Source organism: Ambystoma mexicanum, chromosome 14 (genome assembly GCF_040938575.1).
Source record: "Ambystoma mexicanum isolate Mex_15411 chromosome 14, UKY_AmexF1_1, whole genome shotgun sequence".
NCBI lineage: Eukaryota > Metazoa > Chordata > Amphibia > Caudata > Ambystomatidae > Ambystoma > Ambystoma mexicanum.
Genome location: NC_090940.1, coordinates 38,954,132 through 38,975,149, shown reverse-complemented (window position 1 = coordinate 38,975,149; position 21,018 = coordinate 38,954,132). Strand labels below are relative to the sequence as shown.

Genomic DNA, 21,018 nt, shown 5'->3' with positions numbered 1-21,018 from the left:
GTGATACTGACTTTACTTACATTTTGTAACTTTCTAGACCCAGCAGTCACTATCTTACCATAGGGTGCTGGAGGGGTTGCTCAGTATCCCCAGTGTCAAGTTTATATGTAACATTTTTATGCTACCCTTCCTACAATCAATGGCTGGTGGCAGTGGTTTACTTTTTACTACCATTGTGTGTTTTTACCGCGGGCTGCGTTCGCAGATACAGTAAAGCACCCATAGGTGCCTATTTTGTCAAAATGGCCCAGTGTTCGCCATTTCTTGTTGGAAAGGTCCTTCTTCAGATGCACTCTGCGCGCCAAACCAGGTTTGGTCCTTTTGTTCATTTTGTCTTTGGAGGAATGCACGAGTAAAGCCTGCCTCTGACTCCAGTATGTCTGGCAGGGGCAGGAAGTGAGGGAGGTGCTTGAATTTCCCTATGCTCAATCCCCTTGGTTACAGGAATCCACACAACGGTGATTGGCCTGTTGGCTGGAATGAATGGGAGAAACATGCATAAAAGGCAGGGCTTTTTTGGCTTGGAAGGCAGAGTCGACCACTGGACGAAGGAATCCAAAGAATAACTTGGAAGAGACGCCTGCTGCAACTCCTGGACAGTTGGTTTGCCCGGTGAAGCCCTGCTGCTGTGCTGTAGCTCCGAATTTGCCTCGACTAGAGAATCCCTGCAAGGACGACTTCTCCCCTTGAGTTGGTGGGACCAATCAACTCCAAAGTAAACCAGCCTGAACATCCTCTCGGAGCTGGCTGTACTTTCACTGCTGCTGGAACCGAAGTGCCAGGTAGAGGAACACCAGATTGTGTGCGTTTATTTTAAGTCGGACCCGAGCGCCAGGAAGATCCTCTGGACTTCCCTGAAGCAGGACTGACCAAGCCTGAGCCACCTCAATAGAGTGCTGGACCCCAGATGCGAGGAAAGGGCAGAGTGGTATCTGAGAACCGCAGTGTTGCTATTTGCGTCAGACGCGAGGAGCTGAAACACTGAAGAACCGCTGAATCAAAGTTTGCCCATTGATGCCGCTGACCTTTCCATTGCAGAGCAGGAGTCCCCAGATGACGGAGGCTCAGGAACAACAGGATCTGCAGAGCTGTTCAGGAACAGAAGACAGCAGGAACCTTTTCTTCTAAACGGAGGTACTGTAAAGTCTAAGAGAACTTACCTCTTGTTGTGTAGCCTTGCTTGCTCTCATTTGAGACCCGTCTTGGTTACCTTGCAGAGTTGCTATAGCTTTGCCCCTCACAAGCCTCCCAGCTTGTGGCCCTTCAAGTGTTCATTCTTCTACAAACTTTTCTAAAAACATTGTGCAAGACTTTACCTACCTGCAAAGAAGATCTTCAGCTCCACTAGACGTTGGGCAATTAACATTGGCTGTCCTGGCTCCCTGAGTGACTCTTCTTTACCTCTGACTTTGTGCTTTGGCCATTCCCCCAGGAAAGGGTTAATTTTACTTTGCATTGCAAGGTTTCAAAAGTACTTACCAGTTTGTGAATTGTCAGCCTTTGTTTTATTCCTCTCTTCTATCTTTTACACCAAACTCAGTATTGATCTAAATGTACCAGTGATAAATCAATGTCCACAGTGTCCTCGCTATTTAAGTCACCTGAGGGTGTAGGAAGTGTCTGCGTGCCATCCCCAATGTGTATCATCTGATTTAGAGAAACCGAGTGTGTTTTGAAGTGTTACATATATTGCTCCCGTCTGAAGAAGGCTTATACAACTGACTGTGAAATAAATTAATTGTTTTATCAAGAAACCGTGAGTGTAAGAGTTTATTTGAATAATTGTTACTATGAAACTGTGTCACAACATTACTGCTCACATTGACCCCTCTTGAGATAAGCATGGGCGATCAGCCACACTACCAACCTGCGTAGTTGAGACTTATACCAAAGGTTGGGTCCCTATTGCCAGGAGGTCAGGGTTGTTGTAGTGCACCCAAAGGGCACGGCATACAATCTTGCCTATCAGTACCGTAGCCTCACAGCCTCCATGTCTCACAATCTGCTCAACCGTACAGTAGTGCTCTGAGCAGCATGCAATGAAATGGAGCAGGACATTTTCTTGTGTTTTAGCAATTATGAAAAGTAATAAACCGAGATGAAGCCCCACACAGCTCAGCTTTGCACTGCAGACCATGCTCACGAGTCAGACATGCAAGACAGGAAACAGACACTACCAAGTACAACACAGGGTGTGACTGGGGATATATTCTGGAACCAGAGCACTAAGACAGTTGGGTACGAAGCATGCTTTATAGTACATCTATTCTACGATCACTCAATTTTAGTGGGGCATGGGTGGGGGGGGGATTGACAGATTGGTGAGGACAGAACTGGAGGTTGGCGATCGCTGTCATGATGGCTCTTCTCCAGGACCTAAAGTCTTTATACTCAAGAGACAGGAGGGATGGCAGATTACTAGGGATTGGACTGGGATACTTACAGTATTCTGCACCGTGAGCTGCGGAGCTCTTACTTTCAGGAAAGTTGGAGGAGGGCAGACAAACAGAGATGGGTCGGGCATGGGGTACTGAAAGAACTCCAAACTTTAGGACATAAAAGTCTTGTATTGTAGAGAGCAGAACAATATGAATTGGGCCAGACATGCTTTGAGGATTCCTTGACTTTGTCCCACAGCTCTTACCTTCGGGAGAACAGATGGATGGCAGATCCGTCATGATAACCAGTGCTGCCTCTACTAACCGGCTGCCATCCTCCAGGAGGGTCTGTGGGCTCGTTGCTTGCCCCCCAGTGCCGCCAGCCAGCTTGGGGTTCAGCTGTGGGAGCTGACGGATGAGAATACAGAGGCACAGCTCCAGTGCAGCAAAGACGAGGGAACGTCCTGGAACCAACCCACCAGTGTCCCGGCCCTCACCAAATTCTGGTAAGGTTTCCTTTTCCTCTGCACCATCATCCACTGCAAAAGAGAGTGAGAAGTGTGAGACATCCACCGCAAGAGAGTGAGGATGGAAGAGGTGAGGGAGTATGAAGTGTGGACAGAGGGGCGTGAATAGGATGACCGAGATAGGACTGTGTAGGGTTTGAAATTACCAGGAACTGTGATTTTAGGAGGCCACCCCATTTATAGTGAGCAGGGAACTCTGAGAGGTTAGCCAAAAGCCAATCAAGGTAGCAATGGGGAGCAGGCAAGGCTATTCTCAGGAGAGCGTGAGAGGGGTCAGGAGCCTTCAATGTGTCCACACAATAAAGCATACAATAATTCAATTTAGAAAGGCAAGTATATAAATACAGTTATTTACTTGGTCTTTTGCATACACTGAAAAATGAAACGGGATATTATCATATCACATTCAATAATGGACATATATACATTCACCCTAGTTTCATAAATGCATTAAAATGACTTATTCAACACAAGAGGTAAGTCAAATACATGTCATAATGATGGAACCAAGACAAGTTAATTCCGTAACTTAAGCAGTCCAAACCCTAAGAAGAACAGTGCCTTGTGGCCAAAAGTCACATGAGCCACAAAGCTTCTCACCAGAATGACTCTTTGCAGGTAAGTTATAATTTACTTGTGTTCGCGAGGGATGTGAGGAGTCAGGAATGAAACTCTGACACAAGTTAGCCATGGTTTGTGTTAAAGACGTTTATTGTAAATATAAAAGGGGTTGAGAAAATGCCTCTCTGACCCTGCTCTTAGAGGAATTTTCCTAACTAACGCAAAACCAAGGATCTGTCTGTGTCAGAACGTCCAAACAAAACTGTCCAAAGTTCTATTCTGACACTCGCACAAACTAAATTCTAAGGTGAAGATTGAAAATGTCTTCAACCTTGGATGGTTTAGAAAAGTGTTCATAAAGAAGGAATGAATGGTTCCAACACAAATGTTCTTTAAGGATACAGATCCTTGCTCCAGAGGGGGATTCCCTTCTCCTGGATTCCTCTTTATCCTCTGGTGTTTCACAAACAGGTATTTGTGCCTTTCTTGTCCAATAGTAACACGCGATTACAGAACTGTTTGACTTTGTCTTTTTCAGGATTCCTGGTGTACCTTTCTACCAGGGTTTTGGTTGCTCCTTTCCTGGTTAACACAATCACTTTTCTAGTCCTGATATTTCTTCTAAGGATGTCTTTTGGTTTCGCACATTTCTCGTTACTGCCTGGTATACTCTCCTGCCAGGGCTTCTGTTCATAAGGGACCTTTGTCCTCTGCCCTCTGGTGTAATTGCGCATAGACTTTGTTGGGCCGGGGATCCTCCTGGTATAGTATCCAGTTCAGATTTCCTTTTGTACTTGCACTGCATACATTCACAGATTTGTACACGTTTTGTTTGTGGTTCAATTCCCCCTTGTGTGCAAAATTATTTGCATTCAGCATGGCCGCTGATACGCCCCTGAATCCCCACTGCCTCTGGATGGACTTAGTGGCTCTTGTTGGCATCTCTGGACTCTTTTGCGGTCAGCCGGTGAAGGATCTCCACCTGTCTCCTTCTCGCGACCGCTTCCGCTTCGTTCTGCCATCTCTCACAGCTTCCACGGATCATGACAGCATCCTTCTTGGCTCCGGGATGTGACACGGTGCTGTTTGTTACCTGCGAACGCCCAGGAATCCCTTGCTGGCTCCTGCTTTCCTGCAGTGTGTCCCGGTGCAGCTGCCTCTTTCTTCTTCGCCAGTGAGCCGCCTGGCTCCTCCAGGCCGGTTCCAGCCTTTTTGCATCTTGACCCTCGCAGAGAGGTTCAACTCTCTCCCGCCAGCAGCAGACACTGCAGAGCTTCTGCTTCTGCCTTTTTGAACTTCCCGGGCCCAGGTGTATGCAAGCAACCACTAGAACGCTCACTGAGCTTGTGGCCTTCTTCATTCTGCATTGCTTGATATATCTTCCTCACTCCAGTATTTTGAGAATTTTGGGAAAGGAAGTCTATTGTTGAACGTATTCAAACAACTTGAATAAGCATTTCCAAAGGTTTTACAAGGTAGACCAAATGTGGAAGTTTGGTTTATAGGTTTAGGGAAAGGTTTTGCCCCATTCTTCAGAGGAGAATAAGTAGATGTATGACAATAGGCCATATCGGTTTTAGGCATGGGAGGGTTATTTTCAAGGGACATTGGGGGGAAACCATGTCTCTCCCGATGAAGCCATGACATTTCCCCGGAGGTTGTCTCCTCACATGTGATCCTCCCTCATATAGACGCCTCCCAGAGTCAGGATCAGGTAGCGGCTGCCGTCCCCTGGCCACATGGAAGGAGATCACGGTCATGATGCCTACCCCCGTCCAGCAGCCCCGGGAGCAGGCATCACGTTCCTGGGGAAAGGTCCAGCGACCCCTGTTAGGGGCCATCTGGACACAGTCCTGGCGCCTTTGGCGCCAGGCTCACATGAGACTTCAGTCCTGGCGCCATAGGCGCCAGGCACATAAGGGGAAAACTTACCTGATGCAGACCATGCTGCAAGGGATCCAAGCCCTCAAGAGGCCTAGAAGGGACTACTTTACCTAGGAACTCTTTTGCCACTCGGGTGTGGCGGTGGAGGAATACTTACCTGGAACTACTTTTGAGGCTATTTAAACCACGCCCGAAGAGCAGCACACGCTTCGCGTTATTCTGCATCCAGCAGCGTAACGCTCACCGTGCCTGCAGCAGCATCCAGACTTCAGCCACGCCTGCCTCGAACCCGGAGCACCTAGAAACAAGGGAAAGAAGGAGAAAGGTTAGAACCAGAACATTTACCTGCTTCTTACCTGATTCCAGAGCCATCGCATCATCGAACCAAAGGAAAGACTATTTTTAAACACGTCGCATCGCCAGCAGCAGCGCCGCGCAGCACTCACCGTTCCTCGCAGCATCTTCACGTTTCACCACAGCCTCCTGCATGTTCCCGCCGCATTCCGGCACCTAGGGGGAGATAAAGACAATAAGGTGAGCCAAGGGAACATCTAGAGGAATACTGGTTACCACCCTAAGACCTACCTGATTTACCACCGGGGAAACCATTCCTCTCCTCGGGTCGGCGCAGCTCCCACTGCACCATCGCCGTACCCTGGCCCCTAAGGGGAAACAAAAGCACAACAGGGTGAATCAAAAGGACAATCAAGGGGAGCCACCTCCCGCCATAGACTTACCTAATTTTACCACCAGAGGTATAACTCCTCGACTCTGGTTTTCTCTCAGCACCTGAATAAAGGAGAAGACCACAGATTACGGGATTGGATAGGAGTGATGGTCAGGCATTTGAACTCTTACGAACTGCATACTTACGGCGTCTTGCCGGGAGAGTCAAAATAGCCCTGGAACTCACCAATTCCTTCAACCAGTGGAGCAACTGGTCCGTCACGCGCCCCTGCGCTCGAAGCAGGATGGAGAGCTCACCCTTTCAAACCATAAAGGTGAGATTTTAGAGGGGACATCGGAGGTGGTCAGTGGGGAGAACAACGGGGGTGGGGGGAATTTACACTCAACTCCACAGGTGGTTAATTCCCCTTTCTCCATTCACAGAAGAGTACTCCTACCGGCCAGACAAACAACACATCTCGGCCCTACGCATTACGCTGGAGGCCACAGCAGCCCAGATCAGACCAGCGCGCCTCTGTGGGAGTCAGGTGAGCGTAACAATCACCACCCGGAAATTAGTGACGATTCCACTGGGTTCATCACAGGTAATAAAATACTGAACTATTTTACTAAGGTAAGGAAACAGTGTATGGTAGTTGAGGAGTTATTACTCGGGTGCGATGACCAAAAGGTAGTGGAATGGAAGGTTAGGTGGCAAAGGGACTTGTTCCCAATGTTATCCTATGGAGGACAGACAGGGCGGGGTGAGGAGGGGGGAAACAGATGCACTGCGTTTACTTACCCCCCTGACTCATATTTCCCCAAATGAGTTTGTGGGTCTGCTGTAGGATGGGCAAGGGGGATGAGGGGTACTATCGCTGGAGGTTGGATTTCCTGAAGTTGGTTCCAGCGAGAGGTGCCATGGGGCTGTGGGTGCAAAGGATTCAGCCAGTCGGGTCCAGAGGCAAAATGCATCCCCTGGAGATGAATGAAGCAATGCAAGACTCTTCAGGACACTTCAGAGGACGGGGGAAGGCAGGTTCCAGCGACGGTATCCGCACACAGGCGACAACAGGCGTCCTTCCAACCTGTCACGGTCACACAATCTTGTCTAGGACAGGATCCCTTGATGCTGGGATGCTGCAATTTAGAGCAAAGATGACTTGTACCACAAGCTGGCCACTACTAAAGTTCAGGGTGCAACCGCAGCACGGCGACGGTTCTAGAAAGGTAGCCCACGAGAGAGCTTGTCAGTCCACTTGGTGATCCAGAGAAACTTCTGAAGGATCACGATGGCTGGATACTTAAGGCGTTGAGACTAGTTGGTCCGACTAATCCAAGGGCTGAAGCACCGCTCAGTCTCTTCAGAGATAAGGTAGTCCAGCAGGGCTTCATCGGGCCAAACGCGGGAAGGGATGCCAGGCCTCTTCAATGGGCTTCTTCAGATCTTCAGTCGGCTGTTCGTCTACAAGGGATACTTGGCTCTAACGCTGATCTGAAGAAGTAGTAGTTGCTACTGGTTTCACTATTGCGCCACACGCAGTCTCGTTGGCACCTTGAATGTAAAGTAGGACCAGGCAGTCCCACCCCCTTCCTGGGCCACATTCACACAAAGACATCACTACCTCATGAAAGCAGCAGCTTTCCTGGCCAAGTGCATGACAATATAAGGGTTTTCCTGACCTGGCAAGGCAGGAAGAAGGCCAAACAACAATATGGCCAAAGAACAAGCAAAGATATTGTGGCGTGGCCATTTTAGGGCACTAGCCACGTTTAGTAGCCATACACAGTAAACGCGACTGTGCACACTAAAAATTGTAAAAATATATCTGCTGGCACCAGCTTGTCTTTAGGCACATATGAAAGTAACCATAAATCCTAAGTGCAAAAAGCCAGGGTGATACAAACGTATCCTCATTGCATTGCATTTTAAGATGTTTGCAAGGTTAAAAAGTTACACAAATGTAGAAGGCAAAAGTGAAACAGTTTCCTAGTAATGATTGTCTGAAGGACTGATCAGTTCCCCCAAAACAAATTATCAAAAGACTTTCCTTCAAAAAGGTCAGAACAGGTTCAAAAACAAAGCAAAACAACTGGGGGGTCCATAGAAACTATGGCGGGAAAGTTGACAAAAGAGAAATATTTCCTAGAACCACATATGGCATGCAAACCTGAGAACGAAGTGTGGGAAACCCAACGGTGTCTTCCTGAGTAGTCCCCGGTGATCTGTCATCCAGGTGGCCAGGACACAGCCATCGCTATTGGATACAGTTCCTGGGGGTGGACCAGTGAGGGAGGATCACCTGGATTGGGGGGATCTCAGGGAGTGGAAGTGGGACACCGACAGGTGAGACGCGGTATCCCCCTTCTTATAAAATACCTTTTCTCCATCCTACCCCGTAGCATATTTAAACACTCTACCCCCCACACTTTCCAACTCTAACACTTTCGCACATCATGAAAGACGACGTACAAACACCAAAGCCGTTTACCTGACGTGTCCCAACACAAAGGTCAGGCAAAGTCAGGTAACTGACCAGAATCACACACACTTGACGGCCCTTTCCGTTCCCTACAGGGATAAAAGGTGGAGCTCGAGAGCACCATACGAGCAAGGCAGACTGCACGAAGAGACAGCTATCCAGGCACAGCAGTTCAAGAGGAGGAGAAAGACGGCATGAACTGACAGGGTGACAAGTAGAGAAGCACCTTACACTTTCCGACCAAGGCCTGTGAGACCTCAGCGGAAGGAATTTTAAGACCGCTACACGGAGCATGCCTTTGCTGATAAGCAGGACAGAGGGGGACACCTGCTACCGTGGTACCGGCCTTGAGACTCCCGGTACGAAGAAAGCCAAGCGGTTCATCACAGCCAGTGAAACGAGGGGAGGACTGATCAAGAAACCGAACTGTGTTGAACAAAAGTAGCAAACGGCTGATTGCAGAATGTAAAAAGGACTGATGATGTAAAAAGGGGAAAGCCAGCTGTCGATGAGCCAGGCACCAGGTGGATGCTCAGTGAAGAAACTCTGGGTGATTACCGATTGTTGAAACTATTACCAGAAGGCTTTGGGAAAGGCGAGAAGAGGGTCAAACTGGTCATACAGGGGCCTAGTAAAATGCTCTGTACAGTCGAAAGTCTTTGACCGGCAGATGATTGTGAATAAGGGAAGTGAATACCACATCGTAAGAAAATAGAAGGAACTGTGAGATTGGCAAGAGTGAACCCGAAAGAGGAATGCCGTTGGAAAGGGGCAAAGTCTAAAGTCCCAAAGAACAGTGTGTTGACGAGAGTGAACACGGCAGAGGGTTGTCGACCTTGAACTGTTTAAAAAGACATTAAGATTCGTGAAGACCATAGATGGGGATCCAAGTGTGAGAAAGCACCACCCAACATACAAGCAGAAAGGAACTTTTGTTGTTATTTTGAATGCATCAGGCCCTCGAAGGCAAGAGACTTTGCCATCGAAGATCCTGATAGCTGAAAATGGAATGGTCATCTCGTGCTGGGAGAGCTCGAGCGTGTGCTGTGCTCCAGAGTCCCGCCTTGTCTCGTGCTCAAAAGGTGGGAAAGTGAGACCACGACTACTGCATCCTGGCTTATTATTTGTAAACACTTCATTTCTTGGGAGCCATATCCCCCAACTCTTTTGTATTTAGCAGAAGGATTGGCAATTCGTTTTTCTTAGTATAGGCCTTCTTTATTTATGTTTTTCCACCATACCTATACAGTTTAATAAACACCCTTGAACTGTGATCACTTGTGTCTGTCTATTCTTGATACCATGCCTCCTTACATTAGGAAGAAGGCCAAAAGACAAGATGCACAAGGGCGAGGAGAAAAATACTTTACCTACCTGTTATGACCACAATGCACAGATTCAATAAACAAAATGAAACAATGGACCCGTAACTGAAATAAGGTGTCAATGCTGAGGAAATAGTCCCTGGAGGTTGATTACCAGTGACAGGGGTAGGGCCTGGGAAACCCTCCTGGGGAATAAAACCCAAATGTATTCCTGTGTGCTATTTGTGGAGAAATCTGGAGTGCATGCTGATGGTTACAGGAAATTTCCCGAGTGCAGACCGTAGAACACTGAGAACTCAAAGTGTAACAATATGCGTTATGCTGTCCACAGACTAAATACTGGCTTGGAGACTGAAATGGCCATCCCCCAGAAATATAATGCCTTAGGAAACCACCAACAAGTAAAGAAGAATAATAACTGCAAGACGTGGCTAACGACTTCTAACACAGTGACCCGTGTGAGCTCAGGGTGCCACCCACATACAATGGCACAAGGGAAAATAGATGACAGAAGAAGCCAAGTAGATGTAACGAAGCAGTGGAAGGACCCACAGTGCACTAGACTAACAGGAGGGCAGATATGAATGCTCCGTGCGAGAGAGAGACTCTCGCTGGTGTAACACTGCAGAAGCAATGCACAGAAAGTATTTTGCCGCGAGCCTGCTGGAGAGACGGCAGAGTTAACTATCCCAATGCGAAAAGCGGCTAGGTGAAATAGTTATGCTTGTCGGTTCAGGGGGCTCAGGGGGTTTTCCAATCGGGAACGTGTTGCGCGGCAGCTCTGGGATCCTGAGATGGTGAATGTGTTGCGTGCTGGAACCGAAGTAGGTGTTGTGACGTCGCTCGTCGATCAATGCAAGGAAAGAAAGTAAATAAAAGAAAGGCCAGGCATATAGATAGGGGGAAGGGGCGAGAAGGATATATAAAGGAATTTAACAGGAAAGCCTGTGGAGAGGTGCATACTCACAGGAGCGTCAAGTCAAGAAAGAAGCAACTTGCTTCGTTGTGAGGGAGGATGCTATTTATGCAAAAGGTTGGCAACTTCTGGCCTGTGTAGAAAATGTTGCTGACCATCTTGAAATACACTAGTCTGCAGCTGTAGGTTAGATACTGTGGCACATTTGGGCGTCATCTTGGAGGAGGCATGTATATAATCTATGCCTCTTCTCCACAGGGACCAGGTGGAATAGCGATGCATGAAACTACCCGCACTATCTACAACGCTCTCTTCCTAAATACTCTCCTTCTAGAGCCCTCCGCTCGGCCTCCTCCAACTCTGTGTGTGTGAGCTGTTTTTCCAAGCAGAGATTTGGGGGTAGATCTTTATCCTCTGCAGTTGCCTCCCTCTGGAACAGCCACCCTGCCTCTCTCCTCCTTGAGCCGGAACTCCTTATGTTCCAAAAACTCCTCAAAACCTTCCTTTTCTCTTCCTCTTTCTCTCTCCCTCTCCCCTTGATAACCTCCTCTATATTTCTCTCCAGACTCCCTCCTCCCTCTCTCCCCTAACTCTGCTCAGTTTTCGTTGACTGGTCGCCTGGCTCACCTCCAGAGCTTCACAGGTTCCAGGCTCTCTGCCAGTCTTGCACTTGCCTGTGGGCACTACTGCACTTTCAGCTTTCGTTCCATGAGATGGGTAACCCCTACTGCCTTTCATCCTATGTTCCATGAGAGAGTTAACATCTCTGCACTTAACACAGGGCGTGCTGCACTGGCCACTCTTGTTACCCCCTCCCTTGCACCTCCCTATGTACACTTGCATGACCTGAATTTACTAGGCCTGGTAAGTTCTGTCTTGTCACCCTTTTGTCTCCCCGCCCTAATCTGGTTGCACCTGTTACACTTCAAGGCATAAGAATGGCTACTGTTTTTCCCTTGCTCCCTTCCCGCCTTGAAGCCCGTTAAAGCACTTCACTTGTGTATAAGCGCTGTACAAATATACAATTACAATCGCCTCCAGTCAGGATAGGGTTTAAGTCGTAGCAGAACCTTGGGGGTTTCATTGATGTAATTGTAGGTGAAGCTGCAAAAAGACAATGATTACCAACACTTGGGGTCATAGTCCGTTCCGATTGGGGTGCACTGGGTGGTTTACATACTCGTTTTGAAGTCCCCCTTCAGAAGCTGGTTACGTACTATGAATACATGTTCTTGCATTAGAGCTGGATTTATTAAATCTAGTAACTCCTTATACTTTTATAAGGCCTGCCCCCACTTTAGGTCATTGCAACAGTTATACAAGGGGTTTCCATGGTTTTGAGAGCACTAAAACGTACTTCTTGACGGTGCAAACACATCACATTTTTAAAACCATCCTGAAAAAGAACACTCTCCTTATAAAATGTCAGGGAGATTTTCGTAGATCCCTTGATCCAAAAGTTGGAACGTTCCATCCAACCTGAATGGTAAACCAAACCTCTCTGCAGTAAGGCACTGCAACAGAGCAATCAGGCTCAACTCAACCTAGGAAATCCCTCCACAAAAAGGTACACTGAAAAATACACACATTTAATAAGCCACACACAAACACATTAAATAAGTGCATATGCAGACCTAACAAACTAAAAATACACAGCTCGCTCCTGTAAAATGTAGACCCACTATCTAGTGCCGGGTATATTAGATATAGAGACAACGGAAAAAAAGGATAACCACAGACATCGAAACACCCAGTAGTATTAATCAATAACAGGGCCCCAAATACCAACACTGAGCATAGTCGCAATATTCCTGAACCTCTTTCCAGAGGTTTAGGACAGTAACCCCCATTTCCCTTGAGGGATCAAGGGAATTGTAGTCCAAAACATCTGTAGAGCCAAATGTTGCAGACCCCTGCTCTAGGGCATAATATTAGTGTTTTGTACAAATACGAACACACACCTGGCTGCAAATGCAATACCTAGAGGGAGGAAAAAGGGCACCACATTCAAGAACACACAGCGGGAGGACACCAAACGTTAGAATACATTTAGACTGAAGGCACCAGCTCATTCCATTCCCAGAGAAAAATAGATCAAGCAATCCAAAAATAGATGCATTGTAACTCTCAAAGCAGGAGTGCAACAGAAGACTTAAAAATAACATATATAAAATCATTGGTGCAGGTGAAAACACTGGTCTTTGACCTAAAACTCCATGGTTCAAGGGGAACACAGGAAAAATGTCCAGAGGCAGGTAAGAAGATCCAAAATCACTTCAGGAGAGTTGCAGGTATGTTCTTAGAGCTCTACCCCCTGCCCACCTAGGAAGTGATGGGAGAAAGTCAGTAGGCACAGCTGCAGTTAAAGGGAAAAGGGGGTTACGTTCCAGTTCTACCCAACAGGTGCAGCGAGGATGGCAACCAGACCTAGTGTACACCAGAGGAGACGTACCCAAAGAGCTCCAATACCAGGTTTGGGACGAAGCAGCCCTATAAAGAAATGTAGCCAATCAGGATTTCCCCCAAAGAAACCTTTGACTCAAGCCGCTGGGGTACACTGAGGGTAAGAATCACAAATAACCCACTAACTCAGGTCCCAGAGGGAAGTGCTCACTGTTTAGCGCCCAAAAAAAAGGATTCTGGGAAGGAAAATACGCAGTAAGGATTCCTAGTCATTTCATCGAGAAAAAAAAAGCATTGAAATGCCACACCACCGAAAAAAAGCATTGTTTACCAAAGCATCGACAGGCTATCTGTTACATGTAAAAGTGCCTTTCCATCGAAACCAGTCCATCAAAAACATAAATGGACTGGTTTCAATGGAAATGCACTTTTACATGTAAAAGATAGCATTTCAATGCATTTCTTGTAACGTTAAAACATTACATGGAGCTGTCCAGTGCTGAAATCAGCACTGGCCAGCTCCTTGTAACGTTTTAATGTTTTTTGTATATTTGGGTGGGGAGGGGGGTTCCCCCCAAGCCCAACGCCCCCCCCAACCCTTACCCTAAATCTTACCCTTAATCTAACCCTTAATCTAACCATAGCCCCAGCCCTAGCCCCTAATCTAACCCTAGCCCCAACACTCATCCCTAACCTTAGTTTGGATTATACCATCAAATTATAGTAAATGGAAAGGCATTTCGATGGAAATGCTTTTCAATGCTTGTAATTCGATGGTATAGCATTCGATGGAATGGTTTTAGATGGATTGACTAGATACCCGCAGTGAGCACAGCTGCTTTTACATTTTTATTTCAATTGTATTGGTTTTGAACATAGCAAGGAACAATAACGACCTCATGGTCAGCACTCGCACAACACAATAGCTTCCTTACATTTCAACCCTCATCCACCTCAACCTCCCTGCGGCAACCTCTCTAATAATATCCACCTGGAACCCCATATTGAGTAAGATGAGCAAAAAACAGCAAAGTGTCCATGTGGCTAAGAGCCATCCCCTATGGCAGCTTGATTCCGGGGACATCAACAAGGGGGACAGATCAGACCACTGCCTCCTGAAGCATCCGGACTCCACAAGGCCAGGCCTAAAACCCCCCCTATGTTTAGTGGAAAACCCCCAACCATCCCATTTCCATATCGGCGCACCCTCCATACAGGGCATTGATCTTTTCCAAATATACATCTTTAGCCTTCGACAAGCACTCCGTAGGGCCCGGCAGCCGATCCCTCTTCCATTGCAATGCCAAACATGCTCTAGCTGCCAACAGTACGAAATATGCTATGTGCAGTAAGCCCTTCCACTCCCCCTGCCTATCTTCCAGACCAAATGGCACTAGCATTGGGTCCAAAGGCGGCAATATCCCTTCCACCTCCTTTATCCATCCCAATACCTCAGCCCAAAACAGTGAATTCTGTCACAAGACCACCAACAGTATGGATTAACCCCCGGGACCATCCTGGAAAGGCAGTCTGGATCATATTGCCATCTGTGGAGTAGTTTAATACCATGGAGTTTATACTGGCATGACATTGACGTCTTAAACACTCTACGACACATCTTGAGCCATAGCCCATCATCTATTTCTTAGTCTAGATCTTTTGTCCATCTGGGGCACAGCCCATCCGTACCCTTCATAGTTGCTTCCATCAGAGAGGCATATATTAAGGAGATCAGGCCTGCCATCTTTAAATGTGTATCACGGATTAGTTCCGTCTGTGTAAGATCCCTTTGAACCCATGTTTGTCATTTCTTGCCAGTAAGAACCCTTTTGAACTGCAAATAAGAGAATACCTACAAAGGTCCTACATGCAAGGCCTCCTCCAGGACCTGAATTTAGATGCATTTCTCACCCTTCCACAGCTGCCCCACCCTAGTCAACCCGCCCTCTAACCTGTCAATACAGAGTATCTCCTCCCGTATCCCCGTTCCCCACAGATGACTCCTGGGTCCTTTACGCCAAACCTCCCAGATAACCCCATAAATGGGATGTTCCTTAATCCTCTGCAATATATTCTCTCTAGGGACCCACAACCACTCGCCCACCCTAGGCGGTTGCAAATGAGTTTTCAAAGAAGACCCATTTCTTACCTCCGTCCTCCCTCAAGTCTGGAACTAACACCCTCAGCTACAATGCCTTAAAATGTGTGCAGGTCCAGAAACCCAACACCCCCTTGTTATTTTGGCAACACCAAGGTATTGTAGGCCACACGCGGTTTCTTCCCCTGCCACAGAAAGTTAAGCACACGCCCCTTGGCCTCCCTAAATCGTGGTTCTGTTACGACTATAGGGAGCATCTGTAAAAAATACAAAATCCTCGGGAGGAAGTTCATCTTTAAAGCATTGAGGCAGCCGATCCACAACATAGTTGGCTTCCCACAGCTTATTATCTGTATATACAGTGTCTGAAGCTGAGGAGGGTAGTTGGCCTCACATAGCTCTCTAAACTTGCTGGTGATAACTACCCCACCAAGTAACAAAAGGTTTGTAATCTCACCTCCATCCCCAGCTGCTCCAGTATACCGCTATCCCTATAGCTCTCCACACAGCAAAGGGGAACAAGATGGACTTTGCCCAGTTAATTTTAAACCCTGAAAACCTCCCATATTGCTCAATCACTGCCAGCGCACCTGGGACAGAGGTATGCAGATTCCTCACATGTAGCAGGACATCGTCTACGAAAACAAAGGTGATGGCTGGAAGGTTTTGAATTAATCATAACCACGGGCAAAGGTCTGGGCAACCCTCCAGACCATCGTTTTTCAGCCTGCCAAGCCATTACAGAAGGGGAAAAAACCATATGCAAATCAGGCTTGATCCTACCCCAAAAGGGGCAGTCCAGCCCGAACTGCTAGGTCACATCCCTTCTGCACGAGACCACAAGCATCCCCAGACATGTTTAAGCCTTGTTGGGCGTCATCAGTGAGGAGTAGCTTGGGTCTCTAGGCCATCACCTCTTTGTTTTTGCTTTGTCACCCCGAGTGGGACGGGTATGCCCAGACGTGGGTTCCATGCCTGCTGGGCCTAGAGACCCAAGCTACTCCTCACTGATGAGCTCCAACAAGGGCGAAACATGTTTGGGGATGCTTATGGTCTCGTGCAGAAGTGATGTGACCTAGTAGTTCGGGCTGGACTGCCCCTTTTGGGGTGGGCCAAGCCTGATTTGCATATGGTCTTTCCCCTTCTGTAATGGCTTGGCAGGCGAAGAACAGTGGTCTGGAGGGTTGCCCAGAGCAATGCCAGTAGTTAAGATTAATTCTAAACCTTCCAGCCATCACCTCTTTGTTTTTGCTTTGGACATAGTCTACCTACATCCCCAGTTAAAATTTAGAGTCCCCCACCAGAATGCCATCCAACTGCACATTCCTCCATAGCACCTCCGCTAATGGTTCCATGGACAATGCGAAAAGCAGGGGCAAAAGCGGGCACCGCTGTCGAGTCCCTCTAAATAACGCAAACGCCCTACAGTACCTTCCATTCACTGCAACCTGTGCCGTTAGCGCAGAGTACAAAGCTCGAATGCCATTAAGGACGTTCAGTCCAAAACCGTATGTACCCATGACTGCATACAAAAAGGCCCAAATAAGCCTTCTCTGCATCTAAGGCCAGGAGCGTTGGACTGCCCCCTTCCCACGAGCCATGTCCATCAAATGCAACATCTTCTTCAAAGGGTCCGCTCCCTGTCTGCCTTTAATAAAACCCACCTGGTCAGTGTGACAAGGCGTGGGAACAGATTGTCCAATCTAGAGGCCAACACACCAGTAAATATTTTCGCGTTCAGGTTGAGGAGCGAAATAGGTCAATAGGACGCACATAACTGAGGATTCCACCCCACCACACCATCTTGGGGATTACGAAAATCACGGCCTGATAGAAGGAAGCTCGAGCCCATGGATGTCATTTGGGAGTTACAAGGGGTAGCAGCTGCTACCCCTGGCTCCCCCTCTGCTACCCCTAGATCCGTCCTACCGACCCCAGGCCACTGGACAAAGGCAGTGCCAAGAGCAGATATCTGTGTTGCACCTGAAAAGGGCCGTTGTAAATGCAGCTAAATGTGCCACAGCTTTTGTCACCTGGAATCTAGAGCTTGTTAGCTGGAGAAATGACAGGGATGCAGGAGAAACCACGAAGCTGCCATCAGAAACAGGTTGGCAGTTCATTAGTGAAGAATGCCTGCATGGTTGGGCTCAGAGGCAGGGCTGTCTGTAAAGCTCATGCTCAGTACTGTAGCAACAGGAAGGGTATGGGGGCTAGGTCTAGCTAACTGGGAATGTCCTTTATTTCAAAATATTCCGTAATCGCCCCCCTCATTTCCTCCCAAAGCTTCTCATCTTTCCACAATGAATCATTGCATCTCCATAGCGAGTCCCTAGTATTGAAACCACTCAACCTGAACTCCATAGAGACCATGTTGTGGTCTGGCCAGCTGATTGGCACCAGTTCACATGATCCGACTCTTCCCATTACTTCCCTGCCCACACACAAATTGATAAGCGTGGATGTACCATAGAGGTCTGGGGGGGCTGGGGGCATTGAACTAAATTCCTTGTACACCCAGATGGAGCTGTCTCCAAACATCCATCAACCCATGTAGGTCTAAGCATTCTCGCAAACACCCGGTTTCTACGCCAGACAACCAGCCCCTGTCTACCATGGGGCCATTCTATCCAGGACCGGGTCAACCAACATATTAAAATTCCCCCCTCCCCCAAATATAAGCAGTCCTTTACTTTCCCGGATTATTTGGGACAGTGTCTCCTCAAAGAGTCCCTGGCTATGGAAGAATATTGTTGCCAGCAACAACCAGACACCATCCATAGTCGCCTTAACTGCTTGTGCAGCAAAAATCCCAACTCTCCCCTTCATTACCTCTCCAGATACCCAGAATGCCCGCCCAATCAATCCACAGGGAAGAAGTCTTTCCCCCCCCTCCACCTTCCTCGTTTCCAGTAACATCAGAACATCCACCCCCGCTCTACGAAATTCCCCGGCAATTAAAAGCTTTGTTGGGGAATGTATGCCCTTCACCTTTAAAGTCCCCAAAAGCAAGCAGTCTCCCCAAACCCCTTTACTACTTCTACAGCTGCCATCTTAACCAAGATCTAATTTCCCCCAAAATGTAGCATATACACCTACCGGGTTCCCTTCTCTCTCCCTTGTCCCCATATGCCAGGTACCCACTACCCTTCCCCCTCTCCCGCAGGCCCCCATAACACCCACACTCCCAATACTCCCCAAACCCCCACAAATATAAGATGCCCATCAAAAACAGGGCCACCAAGGGAGAACCTGCTCCCCACCCTGTTCTTGTCACCAAACTTTAACAAATAACCAAACTAAGCACAATTGTACAAAACTGCATGAATGACCAGAATACCTGTGTGTCAGGGAGTCCTCACACCCCCTCACTTCACAGGTGAGCAAGTATTTAGCCTCTGACATTTTTGGCCTCTAGGAGCTTTTTTACGTTGCATCGGCCCCCTCAATGAGTCTTGATTCGCATCTGACCCATCAGCCTCCACCAGTCCTCCCCCACTCTCCTTTTCACTCGCAAAGAGGTGATGTAGAACCTGCTCCGCTTCAGATTCTTTGGTTGTCCTATAGTCCACCTCTTTTATCTCAAACACCAGGGTGAATGTATATGTCCACTGTAAGGAACTTATGGTGGCAGCAGTAAAGACAGACACAAGTGATCACAGTTCAAGGGTGTTTATTAAACTCTATAATGGGAAAGAAAAACACCTTATCTAAACGTAAATCTAAGATGGGAGCAAGCTACAACCATCAAATAATAATATGGCAGTCCTAGCGGCGCCTAGTCAAATAAAAAGGACCTATACTAAAAAACCTATTGCCAATCCTTACAACTAAGTTACAAAATAGTGTGGCATAATGTTCAAGAAAAGAAAGAAGTGGTCACCAAATTGAAGTGGGAGAATGGAAAAACAGACTCCCGTCCTTGCCCTCTCGCGCCTGGCCTAAAGGATCACGGCCCAGGCACCCGCCACGAGAAGAGTTTGCCCATCTACCAGACGACCAAATACCCTGGTACAGGAACATACGGATGTGTCCACCTGCCTGCCCGACAGCACGACCTGCCCATGCTGACACCTGCGGCACGGATCAACTAGATTAAAGCCAACACGTCGTTAGAGATGCCATGACGACCTAGTCAACGATCAGCGCACCTGTGCAAATATACACGCTGGACACTCCCGCACCAACCTACACGAAGAATATACTCAGTGCTATGACGTAGGTGACAGACATACTCACGGACGTGCATCTTTATTATTTTTTCATATAGGCTTTTAAAATGCAGAAACGCAAGACGCATCATGAACTCACCTAAAGAGCTTGCTTACGCTTTTCCTAAACCCAGATGCCATAATGAGAAATATAACGAAGACATGATACTGGTCATAAGACAATATGTTACTATAACCTAAAGCGCCTGTGCACCAAATGGTTCTACCTATACACCAGGCCTAAGTAGGCCGCAAGCAAGAGCTCCCATGAACGTGAAAAGAACAAGAGTCGAGTTGCTGATCCTGCAAAATGAGCCCGGCGAGAAGCAGACAGCCAAGGTCGTAATGTTGCAAACCCACATTCCGAAAGCAGACCATCAAGGGCACGATGTTGCAACCCCGCATGCCGCACACCGACGTTAAAGGCACACCTGCAAAATCAAACCAAGCGCACAGTGGAAAAACAATATTAATGGTGAAAAGTCTGCCTCAAACACGGTCCCACCTCACGTGACCAAGCCGAACCCGACAGGATGCCAAGCCCAGGAGAAAGAAGGCGTCTGGATCCCTCAGTACGAGACACAGGCAGATACACTTGAAAGGCTCAATGGGCATCTGCAACAGTGTGAGTAGTCGGCCTTCCAGCTCATGAATAAGTCTTCACATTGTCTACACGTACTCATAGTGAAACATTGTTGCCAATGACAGGTGCACCGCGAGCTGGGAACAGCGATGGTCCCAGACTGGGAGGCTCGCGAACGCACCAATCAGAACATGGGGCTCTTATCACTGACGCCATTAACATTGACCAATCATTAGTAGTCTTCATGTAACAATTCTCATGTATCTAATTGTAGGGACAACCCAGATATACCACCTGACTCACCTTACCCACTAATATTGTTCTCTATACGTATGCTATACTAACCCTACCACTCGAGCAACCAATCCAGAGTGGGGATAGGTTTTTTGCTAAACTTTTGGGATGACGCGAGTAGCGCGTCACACTAAGGTAAAAAGGGCCTGCGAGCCCACGATTGTGTGTGTGTCAGGACGGACGCGTACGCTCCTTGACCCATCCCTGCCGTTTTTGTTTAATAAACAGCAGAGTCACCTTGCTTCTTGTGTGTGTCGCATACTCTATCTCGTTTGGGATATACGGGAGGGGTTGGGGCCTCCCTGCCCAGAGGTCTGCTGACGGCCCGGCCGACCCCGGCAGAATTTCCCCCCGACAAAATGATAAGTCAGGATTGTATGGCTGGGTTTCCCTTCCCCTCGTTTTTAGCACAGGACAAGGCAGGACCTTTGAGCACAGCATATTCCTGGGGCTCGACAGCATTCTTTAACAGTTCCTTTCGACTATACCAGAATCTTCCGTGGCCAAGTCTCTTTTCCTGCAAAAGTCTTTTGCCTTAGAAGGCCGGCTGTACCAAAACCATAAACAAACAAAAGTTCCTTTGGCAATCTTTTCATCTTGGGTGACTGCTCCTCACCCCTTGGATCACCCTCAGCTGGGATCTGATCCTTCTTGCAACGTCAGCTTCCCTCAATCGGGTTCACTACGGCCTT

At 47.8% G+C, this 21,018-nt stretch overlaps 1 protein-coding gene across 6 annotated transcripts in view; it reads right to left on the bottom strand.

The window, feature by feature from the left end:
• HEATR5A (HEAT repeat containing 5A) overlaps window positions 1-21,018 on the bottom strand; it is a 704,366-nt gene that overhangs the window by 83,162 nt on the left and 600,186 nt on the right. For all 6 annotated transcript variants that reach the window (XM_069638471.1, XM_069638476.1, XM_069638475.1 and 3 more), the window contains one exon: window positions 2,645-2,917. In XM_069638471.1, coding sequence (XP_069494572.1) covers window positions 2,645-2,917 — 273 coding nt within the window. The remainder of the gene's footprint in view (window positions 1-2,644; window positions 2,918-21,018) is intronic.